The 23,472-nt window shown below is 33.0% G+C and overlaps 1 protein-coding gene across 1 annotated transcript; it reads right to left on the bottom strand.

Moving 5' to 3' along the window:
• Positions 1–16,573: 16,573 nt before the first annotated feature.
• Positions 16,574–22,520, bottom strand: LOC130825204 (DNA-directed RNA polymerases II, IV and V subunit 9A). Its single transcript, XM_057690319.1, has 4 exons — positions 22,255–22,520; positions 22,022–22,097; positions 19,900–20,058; positions 16,574–17,002 (listed from the first exon to the last, which is right to left on the bottom strand). Exons 1-4 carry the CDS (start codon positions 22,281–22,283, stop codon positions 16,922–16,924), a joined length of 345 nt encoding a protein of 114 aa, XP_057546302.1. The 5' UTR covers positions 22,284–22,520; the 3' UTR covers positions 16,574–16,921.
• Between the last annotated feature and the right edge of the window lie 952 nt (positions 22,521–23,472).

Below are 23,472 nucleotides of genomic sequence, written 5' to 3'. Positions count from 1 at the left end.
TATTAGTAGTATTAGTATGTTCATTATTTGTATTTTCTTTAATTTTAAAATTTTTTAAAAATCAACTATCAATTACATCTATTAATTAGATAAAATTTGGAAATGAAAATTAATTACTTGTATTTGGAAATGAAGATCTTTTTAGAAAATGAAAATTTGGTAAACTTATAACTCAATACATAACTTATAACTACACTTCAAAAAACAAGAATACTTATAACTAAATTAATTTGGTCAACTAAGTATTAAGGAAATGAATGAAAGAGCAAACCGACAAAACCCAATACAGGAAAGGCAAAACTGGAGTTTTGGTTTATCGACTACAAATCCGACTGAACTTTAGTGGGAAAATGGTCGGTAATTTTCCGACTAAATTCAGTTGAAATTTCGTTGGAAAATAACAAGTGATAAATTTCCTTTTTATAATTTACAATTCCGACCAAAAATTGTTTTCAGTAGCAATTTAGTCGGAAATTCCGACTAACGATGTCAATCGGAAAAACAGGTTGAAATTTTCAACTGTTTGGGGTTAGTCGGTGGGTTTTAGTCGGTAAGTTGTCTTTTTTTGTAGTGATAGATAATAAAATATGTCCATGTGATATCTCATTAGATTGTCTTAATATATATTTTTTATTATATATTTTTATAATTTTTTATGATGGATATTTATAGATATTAAGTCTTAAAATTTACTTTAAAAACTGTGAAAAAATTAATCGAGAAGAAAAACAAAACAGATGGAGTAATATTTTGTTAAATAAAAAAGACAGAACAAGTAATAATAAGTGATTTTCCATGTCTTACAAAATAAAGGTCGATAGTGAGTTTAAGAAAAATATGAATAATGATTAGAGAGACCTTGTCTTTGTGCAAAATAATTAATAATTAATAATTAATAATTAATAATTAATAATTAATAATTAATAATTAATAATTAAATAGATTAATGAGTTTTTGTGCATGTAAGTTGTGACAAATTTTGTCTTATTCAATTGTAACTGCTTGATCAGATAGACAGTAGAGTAACCTATTTGAAGTTGCTTGCCAATTTTGATACGTTATTCCTTGTCAAATAATGTAAACTATTATTTTTATTTTATTTTATTTTATTTTATTTTATTTTATTTGGTAATCTTGAGGTATTGTGTTTTTCACGTGGCAACCAAAACTTTTTAAAAATTCACGCGGTAACCCTGTGGTTTACCAAATTCTTTCTCCGTGACCTTTTTACATAGAAAACGTTTGAAAACGTTAATTACAAAGCTTAAACCTTGTCGTACGTCTATTTATTCGTTTCACTATATCAAATTGTATCAGTTTCATAAATTTCCCCTAAAACATTAACCGTAACTCTATCATCTTTCTTCCAAATTACCTTTTTTTCCCCAAATTCAAACCCTACTTTTTTTCAATTCTCTTCCACTATCAAATTATGAAAATGATGCAATTTTATTTGGTGAAACGAATAAATAGGCGCACAACAAGATTTAAACTTTGTAATTGACGTTTACAAACATTTTCTGTGTAAAAAGGTCACGGAGAAAGAATTTGATAAACTTCGGGAATACCGCGTGGATTTGTAAAATATTTTGGTTACCACGTGGGAAAACCAACACCCTAGGATTACCCGTGGAATTTCTTTTTTTTTTTGTTTTAATTATTTTCAATTTTAGACTTTTAAATAATGTAAACTAAACATAATAATGAGAAATGAACTATTAATAAGAAATGGATTGAGGAAAAATAACATTAAATTATTCAAATTATCGACATTGTAAAGCTAATATATACTACCTTCAATTTAGCACTAACGTTTTATTTGTTTTTTGGACACTATTCATCTCTTACTTTTAATTTGTATTTTATTATTAATCTACAAGTTAAAACATAGTCATGTGGGATCTTGTTTGATTCGTCTCAATGCAAGGATTATTCATTTCAACTTTTCATAATTTTTAATAATGCATAATTAGAGATATTAAGGATTGAATAAGTGCATTGAATAGAATGTATAAAGTAAATGAGACGTGCTGAATTGGAGGGAGTATTATGTAATTATGTATGTAACTCAATTGTCAATGATGATCATCAAATAATATAAATTAAAGTATTATCTATATTTATCTCCTCATACCCTCCTAATATTTTTCTATGGATATTATGATGATGATTATCTATATAATCTATAATTAACTATTAATTAAAAAATATGCTTATATTATTCACTCTTAAAAATGTACAGATGTCATTTTATCATGAAAATCTTTCCCTATAATTTGATATATATGTCTTTTTAGCACAAATACTTATACTATATTAATTCATTTCATTAAAAAAGTGGAAATTATAGTACATTATTTATTACGTTTTTGAAAACTATAATTTTGTTAAATCAATGAAATCAAAAAGTACATGATAAATTAGCATGTTATTCTGAAAATTTTATTTTTTTAAGGAAAAATTACCGTGAATAATACAAAATTCTACCGATTTTTCTGCAATAATACAAACTTTCGATTAACCCTGAACAATACAAAGTTTGATGATGATGATTCAAGTAAAAAAATAATTATTTTCAATCAGGCGATTTCAGGCGATTTCTTCACGATTTCTTCAGGCGATTTCTTCGTCGCCTACCTTCGTTTTTGCCATTTTTGTTTTTTTCCTGTTTGGTTTTTGCAGGTTCAAGCGTTTTTCAAGATAACCGTTGCGTTTTTCAGGTGACTTGCAGGCGATTTCTTCGTGATTTTCAGGCGTTTTTCAGGTGTTTTCTTCGCGATCCTTCAGCGAGTTTCAGGCGATTTTCTCTGCGATTCCCACGTGATTCTCACTTCTCCAACTACTGTAATTTTACAGAGGAAGGAGCAAGAGGAAGTCAGGCAAAGCAAACACTGTAAAGGTGAAAACATCGTAGGCGTTACTACATCGGTAACCATCATATCGAGGCGCAGGTGATACCCCCCTTTAACCTCTCGTATATTACATCTTTAAGTTTTCTTTGTGCATCTCTTGCTTCAGTGTTTTATTTAGCTGCTTTGCATGCCGTTTGGTGTGCTGGGGTTGGAAGATCTGTCTTTGTTTGTTTTGTGTCCTCACACCTTTCGTAAGGTCTGTTCCCCAGTGTTCTAGCTCTCTTACATCATTTTGTTTATCTATTTTCAGTTTTCCTTTTAGCTATCTGTCTTCTGTGTTGTTCTATGCTGATGACTTGCTTGTAACCTTTTATATTAGTCTGTAGTAACTGAATATAGAACTAGGAAGACATCATGGTCACCTGAAGTCAGGTCCAAGGGGAGGGGGTCAAGGGGGGCAGCGTAAGCAGGACCTAGAATTAAGAGTGGGAACTTGGAACATAGGTACCCTGGAAGCCAAGTCATTGGAGTTGGCAAATGAACTTTCTAAATACAGAATCCATGTAGCATGTGTTCAAGAGACTAGGTGGAAGGGGCAAAAAGCAAAAGGTATAAAGGGATATAAGTTGTGGTATACAGGCTTGGACGACAAACATAACGAGGTTGGCATCTTAGTGTCGAATGATATCCTAAAGCAATTGGTTGAAGTAAGGAGGTGTAGTGACAAGATTATGTTAGTTAGGATAGTAGTGGGGGAAGAGATTATAGCCGTTGTCAGTGCGTACGGGCCCCAAGTTGGGCTCGATGAGCAGGAGAAGTGCGAGTTCTGGGATAACCTAGGAGACCTCATGAGAACTATCCCGGATGATAAGAAAGTTTTTCTAGGAGGAGACTTTAATAGACACATAGGCAGAGATGCAGGCAACTTTAACTCGGCTCATGGAGAGTTTAGTTTGGGGGCAAGGAACGAGAGTGGGGAGAATTTACTGGAGTTTGCGCTAGCAAAAGATTTGGTCATAGCAAACTCGATCTTTAGAAAGAAAGAGGAGCATTTGACCACTTATAAGAGCGGTGGCCATGCAACCCAAGTTTATTATTTCTTAGTGCGCAAGGGAGATCGGGCCTCATGCTTGGATTGTAAGGTGGTGTTGGGTACAGAGATGCCTACCCAACACAGGCTTCTAGTACTGGTTTTCAGGATGAGGAAGAAAATAACAGAAAAGAAGGTCAAGTCCAAGGGAAAGATCATGTGGAGGAGACTTAAAGGAGATAAGGTCACAACTTTAGCAAGCGAGATAAGTTTTGTGGGCTTTTCAAACCAGTCAGAGGATGCGAATGAGATGTGGATGAACATGGCAAAAACTACAAGAAAAGTAGCAAAAGAGACCTTGGGGATAGAGTCGGGTAAACCAAAAGTGTTCAAAGAGTCATGGTGGTGGAACGACGAGATGGAAAAGAAGATAAAGGATAAAAACAAAAGATTTAAGGAACTTATGATATGCACGGAAGAGGAGGATAGGATTGAAAAGAGAGTGAGTTATAAAGAAGCAAAGTGGGCGGCCAAGAAAGCGATAACGGAGGAAAAAAATCGTGGTTATGAGGATTTATACCGGAAGCTTGATACCAAAGAGGGGGAGAAGCAAATTTTTAAGTTGGCGAGGACTAGGGCTAAACAGCGGCAGGACTTAGAGGCAGTGAAATACATCAAGGATGAGGAGGGATGAGTTCTCCTGAGCCAAGAGGGGATCAAAACGAGATGGCTCCAGTACTTATCCCAGCTGCTCAATAAGTCGAGGGGACCAAAGGAGGCGGATAATTAGTTTTTTGACGTCCAAAGACAACTGGAATATGAACCAGTGAGGGATATTACAACGGGAGAAGTAAGATAAGCACTCAAAAAGATGGGGAGAACAAAGGCAGTCGGACCAGATAACATCCCGATTGAGGTATGGAAGGGTTTAGGAGAGGAGGGCATCCGTTGGTTGACTAACCTTTTTAATGCTATTTTGAGGACACATAAGATGTCAGAGGAATGGAGGAATAGCACACTAGTACCTCTATTTAAGAACAAAGGCGATGCGCAAGTATGCGTCAACTACAGAGGTATCAAACTTCTAAGCCACACAATGAAATTGTGGGAAAGAGTGATAGGGGGGAGCTTAGACAGGAAACGTTGATTAGAGAGCACCAATTTGGTTTTATGCCAGGAAGGTCAACCACTGAGACAATCCATCTTTTGAGGAGACTGATGGAGAAATATAGGGAGCGAAAGAAAGATCTGCATATGGTGTTCATTAACTTGGAGAAAGCGTATGATAGCATACCACGACGTGTTATCTGGGATAGCCTCAAAGCTAGAGGTATTTCTCCAGTGTATATTGAGGTCATACAGGATATGTATGACAGCGTTTCGACTAGCATTCAAACACCGGCAGGGATAACAGAGCCGTTTCCAGTTAAAGTAGGACTACATCAAGGATAGGCTCTAAGCCTTTTCATCTTTACTGTCATAATGGAAGAGATTTCTAAATCTATTTGGGAGACGGTGCCGTGGTGAATGATTTTTGCGGACGACATAATGCTGGTAGCAGAAACCAGAGAGGAGGTTAGTAACAAATTGGATGAGTGGAGGGAAGCTTTAAAAGGTAAAGGCAGCCGTACGAAAACCGAGTATTTGCGATGTGACTTTAGTGGGACATCACCGGTAGATGAAATAGAGGTGTCTATTGATGATACAGTAGTTAAGAGTACAACCAGGTACAAATATTTGGGATCGATCATTCAAAGGGATAGGGAGATTGACGGGGATATAAAGCACCATATACAGGCGGGTTGGCTTAAGTGGCGAGCAGCCACCGCAGTGTTATGTGATAGGAATTTCCCAAGCAAGTTAAAAGAAAAATTCTACCGAACGGCAATTAGACCTGCTTTGCTATATGGGACCGAATGTTGGCCTGTAAAGAAGATTTTCGAACATAAAATGGAAGCTACAGAAATGCGTATGCTGAGGTGGATGTGTGGGCACACTTTGATGGATAGAATTAGGAACCAAGAGTTTAGGGACAAACTAGGGGTAGCCCCTATATCTAGAAAAATGCGAGAGAAAAGATTAAGGTGGTTTGGTCATGTGCAGAGGAAGACTTTCGACTACCCTGTGTGGAGGGTAGAAAGCATTATAATAGAGGGTAAGAGGAGTTGAGGTAGACCAAAGCGAACTTGGGATGAGCAAATAAGAGTAGACTTGCACGAGTTAAACCTCTCTGCGGACCTGACTAGGGATAGGAGCAGTTGGAGACGTCATATCCACGTCTTAGACTACTGATGTCCGTCCTTTGACCTCTTAGTACCCTCAACCCCTTACCCTTACCATTTCCTTTCTTTTTAGTTTTTTGTTCACTTTTGTAGTGGTCCTTCTGTCTATGGGCCTTCAAGTTGTCTTAATCGTGCTTTTCGCGTCTCTTTATCTTTCTCGAGTCGGGTACTCCTTTGGCCGTGCTCTCCTTTATGGGTATGAGTTGCCGCCGTCCTTCCCTCCCCAGACCCTGGCCTTAGCTTTCTAAGAGCGAGATATACTGGGTTGGATGATGATGATGATGAATACAAAGTTTGATCTCATTTTCCCATCGGACTCTCTTTTTACCCTTAACCGGTTAAGGTAATCACTTTACTCTATTTTTTTCCAAAAAAATTAAGTAATAAAGTCTTTTACTCTCATTCTCTTTTGCTCCTACTCACCCTCTTTACTGCCTCATTCAAATTACTATAACCTTCTTCATCATTGAGCAACAACATAAGAGGTATCATCAACGATACACATGAGTTTTAGTAGTGTCCATATATGTAAATTATTTTGTATTACTATCTAAAGAATAAATCTAGCCTTTAATTAAGACATAGGGTATGCTCCAAACTAGATTGGATAATGATTTGGACAAAAAGCCTCTAAATTTTTAAAAATTCTTGTATAGATTTAGGGCACATTACTATTTTAATGTAGATTAATCTTAAAAGATATCAAAATAGTTAGTATTTTTACTTGATAAGTACAATTAAGTATAAATATTGAGATATGGTTATCTATTATTTGGTTAATGCACACTAAAATAATACGAACTAAATCTATACAAAATTTAATTTTATACAAATTTTCCACATAAGGTTATACAACCATTGAAGTTCATTTTGAAATTTTTATTCCAGCGTATAGTGCTAATGTTTTGGACCCAAAGCACAAGTCTTAATCAGTCCAATTATAAGTCAAAGACTTAGTACAAAGAGAAGGTCAACTCTGATTACAATCATTCCCAATTTGAATCACAATTATCGGTTCACAAAATAGTTTTACATTTTCAAAATAGACAAAAAGCATATACATACAAATACCCTCAAAAACTCTAGTTAAGGTAACAAAATTGGACATATTGTTTAACACCCTTAAATTTTCGACCCCTAAACCAAAACCGTAAAGGACGGGAGGATATTTGGGTGTTACATAAAAGAAAAGAAAGAGAATTAGATAAATGTTAAACATTAACTTTAAAAGGGTGAGTGAAAATTTCGGCAGCATCTCTTCTAAAAATCGCACATGTGGTAGATCAATCAACATAATAAAACATTAAACTAATCTATGACATTATTGCCTTTAAAATCTCACACCATTGCGGAATGATTCGTCGTCGGCTTCTTAAATCAACATGCCAAGCATGGATCGTGGTTCCAGTGTCGACGTTTGCATTTAAAAAGACTTAACTCCTTAAAACCATACAGAGTTATAAACTACGCAGCGGAAATACAAATATACAAGGGAGGACACCAGACCTCATAACAAAACATATATAACCAAAGTTTACAAAAGATAACAAGAGCTACAAAATCGAAAGATAGCGGTATGACACAGGTTATGCTTCACTCTCATCACTCTCCTGCTGCTCGACATTAGACCAAAGGCCAATGTGTCATAGCAGGACAATCATAGAAAGTCATCAACAATCAAATATAAACACAAACACGTACACGTCAGTAACTAGCATCAAATATAATAAGGCGAACTATTAGATAACATTATATTATAAAAAAACATAATATGATTTCATAAGACGCAAGCACAGCTAGTAACCGTTTATCGGCCATTTATACTTCTTAATTTCACTACGTGTTTTCCAACCCGAACTGTGTGTTCTTGGGTAGAATGCAGGTCTTCACGCTCCTCTTTTCAACTATAAACTCTTGCAAAACACGTATAGTATCAACTCGACCAAGGCATTAACAGAATACCTAATACATGACCTTATAGAGCTTGTCTATCTTAAGGTAAGTGTGATCAAAGTCTGTAATACCCTTAAGGTAACTTAACTTAGGCACACTTCTCACTAGCATAAACTATTCTATCAATAAGTAGATATTCTATCAATGAGTAGATATTCTATCAATGAGTAAATATTCTATCAAAGAGTAAACGTTTTATCAATGTGTAAGCTTTCTATCAAAGAATGAACCTTCTATCATTAAATAACTTTCGATCAATGAATAAATTTTCTATCACTGAATAACTTTCTATCAGTGGATCTTTCTCTACTTCCTGGCATAGTGACACGGCCAAAGGCTTTATCGGCCATCTGGCGCCTATGGCAAAGTATGAGCTCATGCCCCCTCCAGTTGACCCTCTCGGGTCCTAACTTCGGGAAAAACTAACACACTGGGGTACTAAACCAGTGAAGAGGCCACCATGTTGGGGTTTAAAAGGCCTACATGGTAACACCTCGGTCAAGGGGCGGTATCAGCCATCCGGCGCCCAGTGGCCCAAGCATGCTCTGTAACATTTGGGAAATTAATATTTTAAGACGAGTAAGTTTAAGAGAATTATCAGTGTGAGAATGATCTTGAATACACATGACATAAAATATCCTCAATTTAATTTCTCTTCTTTTCCTTTTCTTTAAAAAAAATAAAAAAATAAAAAAATAATAGAAACCAGTTTCACGAATTCCTCTATTCATCATCTTCTTCATTTCTTCCCTCTTTTCCTTTTGTTTTATTTTGATTAAAATACCCAAAATTTCTTTCTCTCTCTCACGACATTGAACTCAGCCAAACCCCAATCCTCATTCTTTGAAGCTTCCCATCGAATCCCAAAAAAAAATGGCGGACTGAAAGTCCTTCGAACCTCAACAATGGCGCCACTCCTCTGATTCCTTCTTGATTCTCTTCTGCTTTCCTTGATTTTTTTTCAAAGGTAATTCATCCAATTTCTTGTTTCTTGAATTATTTCGAGTGATTAAAAACGCCTATTGTTACTTCCTCTGAAATTCGAAGCAACATCAATTATCTGTTCTTTGGTGTCTTTTCAAAACAGTCACAACAGGTGCAATCTCCTTCCTTATTCATTCCCATGACTTTCGAAAGACCCTAAACAACACAAACCTTTCGAGTTGCTTCTCAAAACAGGCGGTAATCAGCATCTTGGGTGGGATTTCAAAATTTCGATCCCATTGTCTTCGAATTTTGCCGAAAATAAGGGAAAACCAAAATCAATTTATGTTGCCTCTGAATTCTGCCAAAAATGATGAAACCGAATTCAATTTTGCTTCTGTTTTTAATTGTGCACCAAAATCCTTATTTTGCTTCTGATTCTTGTGAATTTTATTTCATTATGATACCTATTATTAGTGCTCATCAAGATCTTGTAGCCTCATGAAAGTGATATGAAAATTTCAAGAATTAGTATGGGTATGCTTGTCCATATTGAATTAGATGGACTTGTGGGTTGAGATTAGATTAATGGATATGGAGATTTAAGATTGGTTAAGAAACATTTGTTTTTGATAAATATAGATCAATGTGAAGATGAGAACTTATTGTGGATTATAATTTTAGTAGAAGACTACTCTAATGATTTAATTTTCATTAGTTTAGTATTCTTGGATGTTTCTTTTGAATCTTGTTGATTGAGGAGTTGAATGTTTAACATGGTGTTAATTAGATGAATTAATGGAGGATTATGGATGTGGTAAACCTAGAATGTTGAAAAATCTAGATATGGTTATAAACTTTACTTTATTATAATGTATTGAGGATTAGAACATGTACTGTTGAGATAAATAGGAATTCTAAAATATGACCTTAGTTTTATCTATAGTCATAGGAGGAGATGTAATAAGTTATGTGTTAGTAAAGTTGTATCGAACGCTCTTGAGTGATGTTATGATCTTGTTATTCTTCAGGAAACGATTTCTCTGCGCGCTCTTTCTAGTTGATAGCTGCGAATCGATCACGGCTCTTTGAAGCGTCGTCTTTGGTGAGTAGTAGCAGTCCCTTAAAGGGTCTGATCAGACTACTTCTTGAAAATAAACTTTTTACAAAAGCTCTTTTGAATTGAAAATTGTTGAGACAAATGTTGTTGTGAATGTTTATGCTGATATTATGATATGGTCAATGGATCGGGCTTGCGAGCTGGTCATTGACGGAGTTGAGGAACATTGTTCCCTACTCCCTGTTTTTGAAGCGAATTGTCATTGAGATATTGACTAGCTTAACCCGAGAGCGACATAGCCGTAGAGCTATGGGGCACCTCTCAAACGAGACTCCCTGTGCGCACATAGATCTAGGGAACTGATGTTACTTTTAAACCTATGATTTGAATTATTGTGTTTTGTTGTTTTGGATTGTTACTTCTCATTCAGTTTAATCTGATCCCCCTGTTGTTTCCATCTTTTAGTTTGACTACAGATCGGAACCGGTCGGGAACGATGGGTTAGCAGTGCTTGAATAGCGTTCCAAGGATGTATATTGAGCTGAGCACTTAGGAATTTGTAGTTTTGTATTAGGTTTTTGGATAAATGTATATTTATTTTGGTTGTGCTGGTTATATCGGACTTGTAGAGAATTGTATGATTATCTTATGTATTAGTTAAATGTTGGTTTTGTGATTTAGCTGAGTTAGTCACGCTGAAGAGCTTGTGACCTCTTTGCTTGAGTTTTGGAAGTGTGATTTCAGTTTCTTGGGAAACGAACCCAGTGATGACCCTGTTTACCCAGTCAACGGTAAGTCGGGTTGTTACATGCTCATACCCCCTTTGCGGTGGTCCCGTCGAACCTCACCTAGGGGACTACTAAATCAACCGGACATAATCCAGTTGAGTCACGCCAGCTAAACATAATCTAATACTTTATCATATGAGAATAACTTCCACTTTCGACTATTAATGAGCGCCTTGGGATAGTAGCACGCCAAAACCCACTGAGCCACTCAACAAAATATGAAATTCACCTCTAAAGGAGTCATTCTAACTCCAAGTAAGGCATAATCCAATTCTTAGATAAATAAGGGAGTGGTCCCCGCCTCCTACTAACACTTTCATTCTCTATAGCTATTCTAAGCACAAGGATTTCATAATCGATAGTTCTTCATACAAAGTGTACTCACTAGTATCTCATAGTTTCAATGCAATGTATATTATCACAATAAACAATAATATCTTAAAGCAAACTGCATATAAGGGTTAGTTACTGCGTATACGTACATGTAAGCGTCACTGCACGATCGAAAGTCACAAAATCACCCAACTTAGGCTCTACTTTCCTCTTACGAAACGGGCACCTATATAAGTTATGAGTAGAACTAATAAGTTCCCTTAACTACTTTGCCATACCAAACTAAATACCAAAGTAACCGCTATCACCCATTCAACATGAGTTTCCGATTACTCTAGTACGCACACACCTCATGCAATACAAGCCAAAATCATTAACTCAACGCAACATAAGTCTTTCCATCAATTTAAAGTAGAAGTATGTGTGAATCGTTTCTTTACATTAACTAATTTTGAGCATATCGGCTCGCATTACCCGAAAATAACTAATCACAACTAAATCTTACAATTTTAATATAATATTAATATAACGATAAGACAAATCTTAGAGTTATCGTATCGGGATATCATTTGTTAAATTCTCCAAAGCTATTAAGAACTATAGTCAAAACAACACGACAAATAACTTCAGCAACCATCGACGATAAGTTGACATTATGCTCTTGGCTTAGTAATATTATGTGTCTATAACTTCAATAACAACCTAATAAGGGTATTTGTAATTTACAACAATCAAACCACAACAATTAGTAACTATTATTTGCAATTTAATCAATCAAAATCACTTTCATAGTCAACTAACATCATCACCATTACTAATTATTCACAACAATAACCAATCGACCAAATCTTAAAACAACTTTTAAGGTTATTTAATCAATCATCACCAAAATATAACATAAAACACACATCATTTGTAATTTCATTTCTAAATTCAAACCCTAGTCATTTCGTGTTCAAAGATAACATATTTAATTAGTACCCATACTAAGATTCAAAGAAACTAATACAAAACTAACACTTCACCCATAATTTCAAATCACACTTCAAACCCTAAGTTATAAACATGTTTAATTCATCAATCAAATTCTTACTCACAAAAAAATTCAATGAAATTAACACAACCAACCTCAAACTCAATACACTTAATAAAACTCCAATTAAAAGCTAGAAAAATAAATTAGAGAAAAGAGGAGATGGCTCACAATGTTAAAACTAGCAAAAATGGTGAAGAGGGTAAGTTAAGGTTGTGGTGGTGGTGAACCGAGGCTGTTGTAGGTGATTGAAGGGCCCAACGCAGCCTAGCTGCTGTCCACAAGCTGCACAACGCAGCCAAACTGTTGTGCACTGGCTGCACAACGCAGCCTAACTGCTCATTTTTTAGTCGTATAATTCAATTTTTATTATCTTTAATTATGTACTTTTATAATAAAAAATTATAAATATTTAATATAATAATTTTTGTATTGAGATGAATCAAAGAAAATCTCACTTAACTATGTTATAATTTATAAATTAAAAACTAATTTTAAATTAAAATTAATTAGTGAATATTGAAATATTACAATTATAATTACGTTTCACCACAAAACAATTACATAAAGCAAACTATATTCTTATCATTAACAATGGCGTAAGCTTAACCAATCATGAATTTGAAAATCGTTTGTGCTTATGATTAATTTACACTAGTGTTTCAAGATAATTGAATAAAATATTATACTTTAAAATATCCTCTTATCTGAACCCTTTATTATTATTATTATTATTATTATTATTATATATACAAGTATACATCATCTATAAGCGTCTATATTCCACGAATATACCAAGATGATAAGATAAGCACAATCCAAAAATCATCGATTCTTTGCTATATTCTCTTCTTCACTAATTTATCTTTTGTGTTCATAAATTACATATTTATTTTATGATTTTGATAGAATATAAGTAAATATGTAAATTTGGTTTAGCATTTTACGTAAATACTGCTAATCCTAGGTCATAAGTTTGTTGTATAAATAAACCATTCAATTTTATAGTATCAGAGTTTTTGTTATAAGCTAAAGCTTTTGGTTTAATTTTTTTTTATTATAGGGTAAACTGAGAAAAATTGATGACTATGTGAGAAACAAATCTAACACCTTGGGGAAATAAGTATTTGCTCTTACTGAGATAAGATTTGATTTTTAGTCGAATTGGTTTTTTTATATGGTATCAAAAACCTAGTTACATGACAAAAAGTCACAAGTTCGATGCTTATTTACCTCTTATAATAACAAGTGGAGTATTAAGCATTATATATGAATAGGACATATGTTGCATCCAAAATTCTGGCCAAAATAGCTCTTATGTAAAAAACGTATACTATATAATATATTATGGACTTTTAATGAATATTAGTTTAACTTTTTTTTTGAGTTAACTCCTTGACGCACCTCTATATCCATAATTTTTCCCACTCATAGACTTAATATGCAGTACCTTCTAAGTTAAAAACGTAAAAAGTACATGAAATAATTAACACCAATGCAATCGTTTAAGTTAAAAGGTAAAGTGAAAATAAATATAACTTAATTGTAATAATTGTATAGCCTAAGACCATTATTAGCAATACCAAAAAATTCTTATCATTAGATTATCATCATACTCAGTGTATCTTACTTATAGGAAATATAATCAAAATTTGAAAAGAGAAGGAATGCGACAACTCATACCATAAAGGAAAGTACAATCAAAGAGTTCCTCGACTCGAGAAAAATTTACAGATAAATCTACAGAAAAAACCTCAATAACCAAAAACATATAAATAAATAAAACACTCATAAATAAACCAGAAAAAGCAAAATTTACATATGATATATCATCATCATTATCAATGAATTATACTAGAAAGGCAAAATTTACATATGTCTGTCTATATAGAAAAAAAATCACCTAAAAAAAGTTTGGTTTGCTTAATATTGTAGTAAAATAAATTGCTCATTTATAACATACTTCCTATTATTTTTTCTATGACACCAACTCATGAGTTGAACTTGACTGACAATCATAATTGTTAGTTGTAATTTTAATTAATTATATACACTGAGTAATTAGATTAATATCATACCATAATATCATTAAATCATATCATATATATAATATAATAAAAAGATTGAAAATTTCTAAATAACATCCTCACATAGGTTTATCACATGGAACGTAATTACTAGCTGAATCGAGTTTACATGAAATGTGTTTTAAGGCAGCAGGTCATCAATTATATTGTTCATAGCCTAGAAAAATATTTCCTATTATCTCGTTTAAAACATTTTAAGGGGAAAAAAAATATTACTTCTATTATATAATATGTTATCAAACAATTCTATTATTATTGTATCATTTATTTACTATATTTCAATGGAAATTAACTTCATAGTTAATAGGGATAAGATGTATTTGCATATTTTTTACAAAATCATTTTTTATATATATCAATGCTAAAAACTCCATCCATCTCACAGTTTTTTATATCAGTATGTTAATGATTAAATAACGTGGCCTACCAAATACTAAAATTATAATTTAATCTAATTTAATTTATAATTTAGACGAAATTTTGTTCAGCACTATCGCTCAAGAAAAAGTCGTACAAGTTGCTAATGTCAACTCCATTTATTGAATATTCCCTCTCCTCCCATGAGTTTTCCTAATATTTTTATTTTAATCCGTTACTTCATTTTTTGCAAATGAAGTTTCAAGTTTGTGCGATTCCTTCATCACCTAAGTTGCATTTTTGGCCAAAAGTTCCCTTGAATGATAGATGTTCTAGATTTTGGGTCCTTCTTAAATATTCCATAAAAATTTGAAGCATCTTTTTATTTTATTCAAATTTTAACACGAGACAATTTTATTGTGAGATCATCTTTATTGAACCGATTTAAATTTAATAACACTTACTATTTTAAGGTGAACATTTTTTATGACCTTATAATAATCACTAATAATCTTAAAGTAATTACCTATAATTTTAAAAACAGTCAATTAAAAAAATAGACAAATTAAATAAGCTGGTCACACACAAAAATTTTAACGACAAGCTGACACTAACTTTTTAAATTGGTTGTAATAAGTGCGAACAAAACTGTTCTCGTTATTTTTACAAAAGCAAGTGCTTTTTAAAAAGTCAAACTTTATCATCTTCTAATTTAGTTTCGTTCAAAAAATTTATAATATTTTAATTTTAAAATATATATTAAAATAACTTATTAAATTATATGTTTTTATTTAAATAAAGTTGTACACGATATACACTAATATGGTTTAATTGAAAACAATTTTTCTGTGTTATCACAAACAAGAAAAGTTGTGTATATTCGATGCCTTAATAAGCCACCTAATAGTAATGGGGTGATGTAACATAATGCAAACTAAACCAATTGCTAATTGAGTTATTTGGTAAAATTAAATATTAAATGTTAATCAAAGAAAACGTAGCCATATAGTGAAAAATTGAAAAAAAGACTCATTAAATTATTTATTTCAAATAAAAAGTAATTTAATATTTGACTAAAAAGGTTAAAACTTCAATTGATTACTGAATTTTGTAACTATTCAACAATCAAATAAATCAAAAAAAAAAAAGGTTTATATTTTACCTATTGAATATTTTTCCTAGGTCGATCCCATCCAGCACTAGCTAGGGCAATTACAGTCATTATGATAAGGCTACTCGCTTTTCAATAGAACAAATGAAGCTTTCATCATCAAATTTTATAATTGAAGTCATATTGTTATTGTTATCTAATATAATTATCTTAACGTCAATTTTTTGATAAGATCTTAAGTTCTATCTTCACCTTATTCTCTGCTTTCTTTAGCCTACACTAAAAATAGATAAAATAATAAAATCCTTTTTTTTGTTGAGAGTCATGCTTGCGGGAAAAGAATAAAAACCTCATTCTATGAATGTGACTGAAGTAGAAGTTTATGTAGCCCCTAGTGATTTAATGTGGCTAAAATACTTATAACAAAAAGATCATTATTCAGTAAACAAGCTAACACATTCATATTTCATTAATCAGCTACTCTTGTGAGAGTCTGTCTCTCAAAGAGACAACCTCAAAATAAAAATCCCATATTTTTATTTTCTCTTTAATTTGTATCAATTGGACTATTAGCCCATATATCTAATATGTCTCTCAGAGAGACCGTCTCTCACAGCAATTTGTGTTCATAAATAGGGGGAAATCCATACCTCTTATTGCCACTTATAATTTACTAACGATCAATGTGGAACACTCATATTTGCTCTGTGTTTGGATGTTGGCAAATTATTTTGTCTTGGGGTAATTATTTTGGAAAAAAAAATACCATAAATGAAGGCAAAACTTCCAGGATTGAAGTACAGAAACTGGTAAAGATAAAGGGAACTGTTTCCTGATCAAACATGGCATTAACAGTATGATTGCATAGGCTGAAACTTGGATGATGGATCAGAACAGTTTAGTCCTACCACAGGCTCAAGTTAACAAATTCATTACAGAATGGTTTCAAATGATTCAATTACATGAACTAGGTCAAGAAAAACATACGTGTTTGCAACTTCATGTTGCTTAATCATGAAACCACCAAAATATGGCCCGTTTTTGGTTCTCAGATAGACATAGAATCAGGAAAATTGGTCAGCGCAGATGCATTAGCATATTGAAGGGTAAATCAGTCTCTCCATCGATGTCCACAGCTTGGATTGCAGCATACAAAGAACAATGTCATACCTTCCTCTCCTCTAGATGTTGCCTGAAAATTTGTCCGGCATACAATGATTTTATAAAGTTAGATGAAACGACGTTTCTCATCTGTAAAACATCCAATACCGAACTAAACACACGACTGCATCTGATATTTAGTTGCTGATAGGTGGTGAACCAAGGTAAAGATGCAATTACCATCTTCAACAGTAACAAGCATCTTCACTGCATTCTTTTTTACAAATATATAAAAAAAAAAACATCATGTAAAATCTTCTTGAATTTATCAACATTTCCTCCATCCCACTCAACTTGCTACAATTTTCTTTCGTGGTTGTTTCAGCAATTTTGCCACAGTTTAATTTTTTTCTATGATACCTCATTTTCTCTTCGAATTTCAAATACCTTGGGTCTATATTTCAGACTAGTGAGCACATCCAATAGGATGTAACTCATAGAATTAAGTGTGTGTGGGTGACAAATTGGAGAGCGTCTACTAGAATATTATGCGATTGAGGTGTGTCATTAAAGTTAAAGGGCATGTTTTATCGAACAGCTATTAGACCAGCGATACTATATAGATCAGAATGTTAGGATCATAGTAAAAAGATGGGTGTAGCGGAAATGCAAAAAATGCTTCTATGGATGAGTGGGTATACGAGGGATATAATTTGAAAACAAAGATATAAGAATCGATTTAGAAGCTCTAAATATTGAGAAAAAGATGAAAAAGAATCGTTTAAGATGGTTTGGGTATGTGCAAAGACGGAGTATTAATGAACCGATAAGAAAAAAAGAAAATTACAACTTAGGAGACTTAGAAGGAGAGCGAGGAAGGCCGAAGATGACTTGGAGACAGAAGTGAAAAAGAATATGAAGGATCAAGACTTATAAATTGAGATGGCAGAAAATCGAAATATTTAGAAAAAAAGAATCCATGTGAACGACCATTGAAACTAATATATTTGTTCATGTAGTCGATCCCAATCTTTTGGGATTAAAACATTGATGTTGTTATTACTTCATTTTTTCTCATTCTCTCAATACAAACTAACCAAAAAAAAAGTAGTAAACCCACATTGTAGCAAAATGGAACATAGGTGATATCATAAGTCATAACCCAGTGGTTAGAAATATGAAAAGCTGATTACTTTTTGAAATATACATTGGGATGAACCCAATAGAATTTTCATGAAATGTTTTATTTCATTTTGTGTTATGATATAACGTATGTAGCTTTAGTTAATAGGTCTAAGCATTAAATATAGTCCAAAATGTAACTTAAGTCAAGAATTTAAGAAAAATATCACGCATCAATCAATGTTGCTAGGGCTCACTATTTCCCATTTTAGTCTTGTACATAACTCTTACTTATGGATGGCATTATCCTATACATTAGAAGATATTAATAGGTTAGCGTCTGTGGTATTTGAAATCAAAAGTCAAGATGTAACAATTATTTAAAGACAGCAAGTTTAAAACAAAACAGTATCCTGGAAAATTTTGGGTTTGGTTGGCATAAGTTTTGAAAACTTTTGTTTCTTAAAATAGAATAGTTTCTAAAGAATCTGGGAACAATGAAAACCTAGTTAGCAGTTTAGTTCAAGATAATCTTTTTTCTATCCTTTTTCTTTTTACCCATTAACTCAATCCTTACTTTTGCTCTAGCTTGCAAGAAATTCGATTTTATACATTATCTGATACTTTTGCAAGTCTAGTTGTAGAAGGAAATGAGGACCACATAATGTTGATGCTCTTAAAGATTCCTAATTTTCAGCTAATTACAATTTGTTCTTGATACTGTATTGGTGGTTCTAAGGGTAATGTCCGAATTTGCAATGGGAGACAAATAAAAGAGCAAAAATTAATTAGAGGAACGAAAAAAATTGATTGTTGATTGACAATGACAAAGAGAAGGAGAAATGTGGCTGACTTATTCTGGATTTAAAAAATGGAGAGGGAAGGACGAAGAGTTAGGGAATGTCGGTAGAGCATAGGACTAATTCTAGATTTAATCATACTCAGTGACCCCTTTGAAAAATTGATAAATTATGATCATGATTGCAGTTGTCAGCTTGTCGCCCCTGAGTTGAAACTCCACAGCAAGGTTACTGTAGTTTCGTCTGGACAAAAAACTGAAACTCGGAAACATCTCTTGATCCACTTTACGTAGCAATTCAGGTTGAGAAGGAAGTTGAAAAGGATGAAGAAGATGAAGTAGGTCTATTTTCTTGCCTTAAAGCAATCGCCTTTGATGGGGACACTGCGTAAAGTCTAACCTTCAGTCCACAACCTTTTAAATGTATTTTAAATGTACATTACCAGTTCCACAGCCCAGAGAAGAGGTTGAGAAAAAAGAATGAAAATGTGATTAATGATTTCGGAGAGAGAGAAAATAAGATATTTTATTAGAAAGGATGGATATGTTGGGCCATTCTGAATATTTAAGGCAATCTTGACTGGCAGAATTTTCATTAAATGATAGATAGTAGCTCCCACAGATGTTAGAATGAGAAGCTATAATTTGTAGTTTCTCAATTTAAATCTTCCCAATTCCCTTTTAGCTCTTTCAAAAATTGTTTGGCCTAATTTTATTTTATTTATTTTTATTAAGAAGCATTTTTAAGAGCTAGGCAAACCATGCACTTAGCTGTTTTGCGAGTAACATAATATAAAACCTTGTGTCTTAGAAAGTTTGAAAAATCGGTCAAGTCCAAATATCTTTTTCATTTTTTCCGTTAGTGTAGTAGTAAATTTACATTTTTCTATTTTAGCAAATAAAAAAAGAATTAAAGAATGGTAAAGAGATCAGCATAATTAGCACATCACCATATTAAGTATTTCATATTATGAGTGGCTAGAATTTATATCAAAGATAATGTGTGTTAGTAAGAGTGACATTTGCAGATTTATTTGAAACAAATTTAAGTGACATTCAAAATTAACCTGGAAAAAGACAGCTTCTCCATGATTGCATTGAGTACAGCGAACAGACTTAGTACGGGGAAGAGTTGGATCAGCGGCAACATCTTGTAGCACCTGTGTACGCTCTCCAACAGAGTGATGTATCTCATTTCTGTATACACAATTGTTATCAGCAATCTCCTACATGGAAAACAAAGTTCATAGGTAAGTGAACCCACAAGAAAGGAATCAGTTAAATGACGAGTAAGTTATTGATTCAGAAAGCAGTTGGCATACTACCAAAACATTTTCATTTTTATATAAGAGCTTGGTAGGGCAGGACTCGGGAACAAATCCTTCCCGGATGTCATTTATAGTTCGTAGATGGAAAAGAAGGAAGGAAGAGACATATTATCCTTTGTGCACTCTTCCATTGGAAAAACAATCACCAAAATAAGGGAAGCAATTCACTCACTTCAATCTCTTCCTTTAAGCACCACTATCTCTACTCCTACTACCTCACTATTAAGATCCAAACATAATTAAACTCTTAACGTGCTGAACCCTTAGTTTTAAAAAGCATGAGGCGCACTAGGCACTAAAGGCCCTTATAGCCTAGGCGCAAAGCGCAGGGCGAAGGCGCAAGCTTTTTGTATACGAGGCGCACTTTTTCGCTAAAGATTAAAATTCAACTTTAATACATATATAATCCTTCAAACAACATGATATTCATATTTTAGTATCAAAAAACTTGAAAACATTTATTATTCTTGCGTCAAACACCACTTTAGCACAAAACTATTATAATGAGAATACGAAGAATTCCCAAAGTTATTTTCTTCTTCGCATGCCTTTTGTTTTTCTTAAAGAAGGAACGGTTTTTCGAACTTCATATTCAAGTAAATTTGAGTTTTGAGTTTTACTTCTTTTTCGAACAAACAAGGATAAGTAATTACCCAACCCAATAAGGAGGCGCACAAGGCGCAAAGCGAGACGTGCCTTTTAAACCTAAGGTTGAAGCCTAAAATAATTTCGTTCATTCAAAGCATAGTCTTAGTTAGCATTCACAAGGTGAATTAGTCATACACTACTCATGGCAAAGGTCAGTAGTTTAGCAAGCTCTTAACTGTAAAGCAAAGGAGATAGTAATCCAAAATTCTTAAATCAATTCATGCAGAAGCTCAATCAGAGACTTGTTCGCTCATGATTTCATAATGAGGCATCACTAACCTCTCAGTATGTTTGAGAAACATAAGAGCCAGTACAAACATTCTCCTAACCAGCCTATCTTGGCTTTCCAGAGTCTAGAAATTCTTATTGAAGAGCTGATACACATGTAGGAGTATAAGATAACAGATCATCAATGAGACGAAACATCAAACTAGTGCCACTACCACGCAGTGTAGCATTGACAAGAGAGATCCACCACAAGAAATCAAAGCTGCTCTTCATTTCCAATATATGTGCACAAAAAAAAGAGTATAACTCAGAAGCAGTATAGTCGAATATGCTTATGTATTCGTTAATTTATTTTACAAACTAAAAGGTCAGAGCTATGTATAAATGAAGGTTGATCATGGCCCACCCTAAAAAATTAGTGAAACTGTAATATATATGGGATTTCTAGCTTACTGATTATTTCAACTCTACATTTAAGACATGATATTCCCACTGTCAACATGAACCAAACTGCATAAATTCCTAAAATCCTAACAATTTCAATTCGACCCTCACTCACCTAAGTTCTTTTAGTGAAGTTGATATGGGAGTATTTAGCCTCCCCTCCTCTAACTCCTAGCTCGGTCTATGGTTCTTCACAAGCAAAATTGAAGTGAGTTACTCCACATAACACACTAAGGTGAAAACACTAAAGATATTAACAGTTAAATATTCTTGGGTTTTGTAATCAATTCACAACTCCATCATCAATGCTATCTCAAGGAGAACAACTCCCCTCCCCCCTCAATGTTATCGAATGGGAAATCATAAAAACAGTAAATGTAATTCAAAAGACAAATTTCTTTTCGCATGCAAAAAGCAACTGTTATAATTAATTGAAAACCAAAAATTGCTATAACCTAAATAATTCACATTCAGAAATGAACAAAAAAAAAATTAAGCTAAACCCTAAATAATAATGCCGTCGAATGAAAAGAGATGAAACCTGGTGATCACAATTACGGCAAGCGTAAAGGAGGATCTTTTGTTCCCTTTCCTCTTTCGGGTACAGAATATTGTTGCTGTTCAAATACAAGTTTCAGCAAATGTCAAAATCAAGCAAAAAATTGCAAAAATTATTATTGAACTAATAACTAATGTAACAACACAAATCGAAAAAAGATGAATGTTAGTAGAAGATAAGTGTTAGTTTTGGCGGAAGAAGATGAGAAAACTGACCATTCGCGACAAAACTTCATGGTACTCATCTTGAATAGCTTGAAATTGCAAGGATAATGATGGAGAAGTAAGTAAGGGAGATGAAATTTTGCCCTAAACTAGGAACACTCTCGTTCTTTATTAGCAGCTGCACGTCTCGGAACGGAGAAGCAAACATTCAACAAATGAGGTTCTACAATTTAAACAAAGTCTGGAAAGCGAAGGAATATTAGGTAGGAAAATTCGGCCAAACCATCTATATTGGATTCAGCTACGTATAATTAGTGTGTTTAATTAATAAACTACACAACTTCAAAATAAGAGAAATAAGCCACGATTTGTATCTCTGAGCTAAAATTTTTTTAATTTCTTTACTTTTTTTTGAAAATAATATATTAATTTATGTCATACACTGGTATCTTTGTATATCAGTTTTCACATTATTGTTTGATATAACTTTTAATGGTTAAGGGAGGAAGTCATAGTTAATAACGTGATTTATAAAGTTAACAAATCACTCATATGTAGTAGAATTTGATAGGGCGGAGGATTTTGTAATTTTAATTTACCTTTCTTGAATTTTTTTATTTTACTATTATTATTTTTGTCTTTTCATGGTATTTACAAATTACCGTGATTAATTAAGAATTTGTGCATTTGTTTTTGTACTTGTGTGCAACTAAAAAAAGATGGAAGTACTTCAACTCCGCAAATCAAATCGGACAAAACCATAATTTTAATATTTGGTTTGGTCCACAGTATACATAGGTTAGTATGTTTTTTCAAAAAAAAATTACAGTTTTTCGATCTAGTACTTTTTTTTATTGTTTCAGATCAGAACAGACCACAAACTATGCTATGACCAAAAAATATAGTTTTTCTTTAAAAAAATAGGTCGTTACCAAGATATTTCGAGATGTAGTTATTTTTATAGTAATATATACTTGAATGATGTTGATGTAATCAACTAATTACAAATTATAATATTAAGATGGTAGAAAATCGAGATGCATAGAAAGAAAAATTAATGTGAACAACCATTGAAAAATATATTGATTTATATAGTCAGCAATAATCTTTTGAGATTAAGAATATGCTATTGTTGTATGTTATTGTCTATTAATGAGTAATTTTAATTAGGATAAAAATGAATTAGCGTAATGGTTAAGTCCTTTTTCTTTCAGCCTTGTGATAAGCATTTAATTCTCAACTTAACAGATGAAAGTAGGCTCATTTGTA

The sequence above is a fragment of the Amaranthus tricolor genome, chromosome 10, assembly GCF_026212465.1.
Source record: "Amaranthus tricolor cultivar Red isolate AtriRed21 chromosome 10, ASM2621246v1, whole genome shotgun sequence".
Taxonomy (NCBI): domain Eukaryota; kingdom Viridiplantae; phylum Streptophyta; class Magnoliopsida; order Caryophyllales; family Amaranthaceae; genus Amaranthus; species Amaranthus tricolor.
The sequence above is the reverse complement of the archived record's forward strand: the minus strand, read 5'-3'. Positions and strand labels throughout refer to the sequence as shown.

What these genes read in the sequence shown, in the direction of transcription:
- LOC130825204 (XM_057690319.1), bottom strand. Translation starts at nt 22,283, where the DNA reads ATGAGTACCATGAAGTTTTGTCGCGAATG. An exon ending in GCCGTAATTGTGATCACCAG is followed by an intron (nt 20,059 to 22,021) that starts GTTTCATCTCTT and finishes TTTTCCATGTAG; the next exon opens with GAGATTGCTGATAACAATTG. An exon ending in GAGAAGCTGTCTTTTTCCAG is followed by an intron (nt 17,003 to 19,899) that starts GTTAATTTTGAA and finishes ACAAATTTTCAG; the next exon opens with GCAACATCTAGAGGAGAGGA.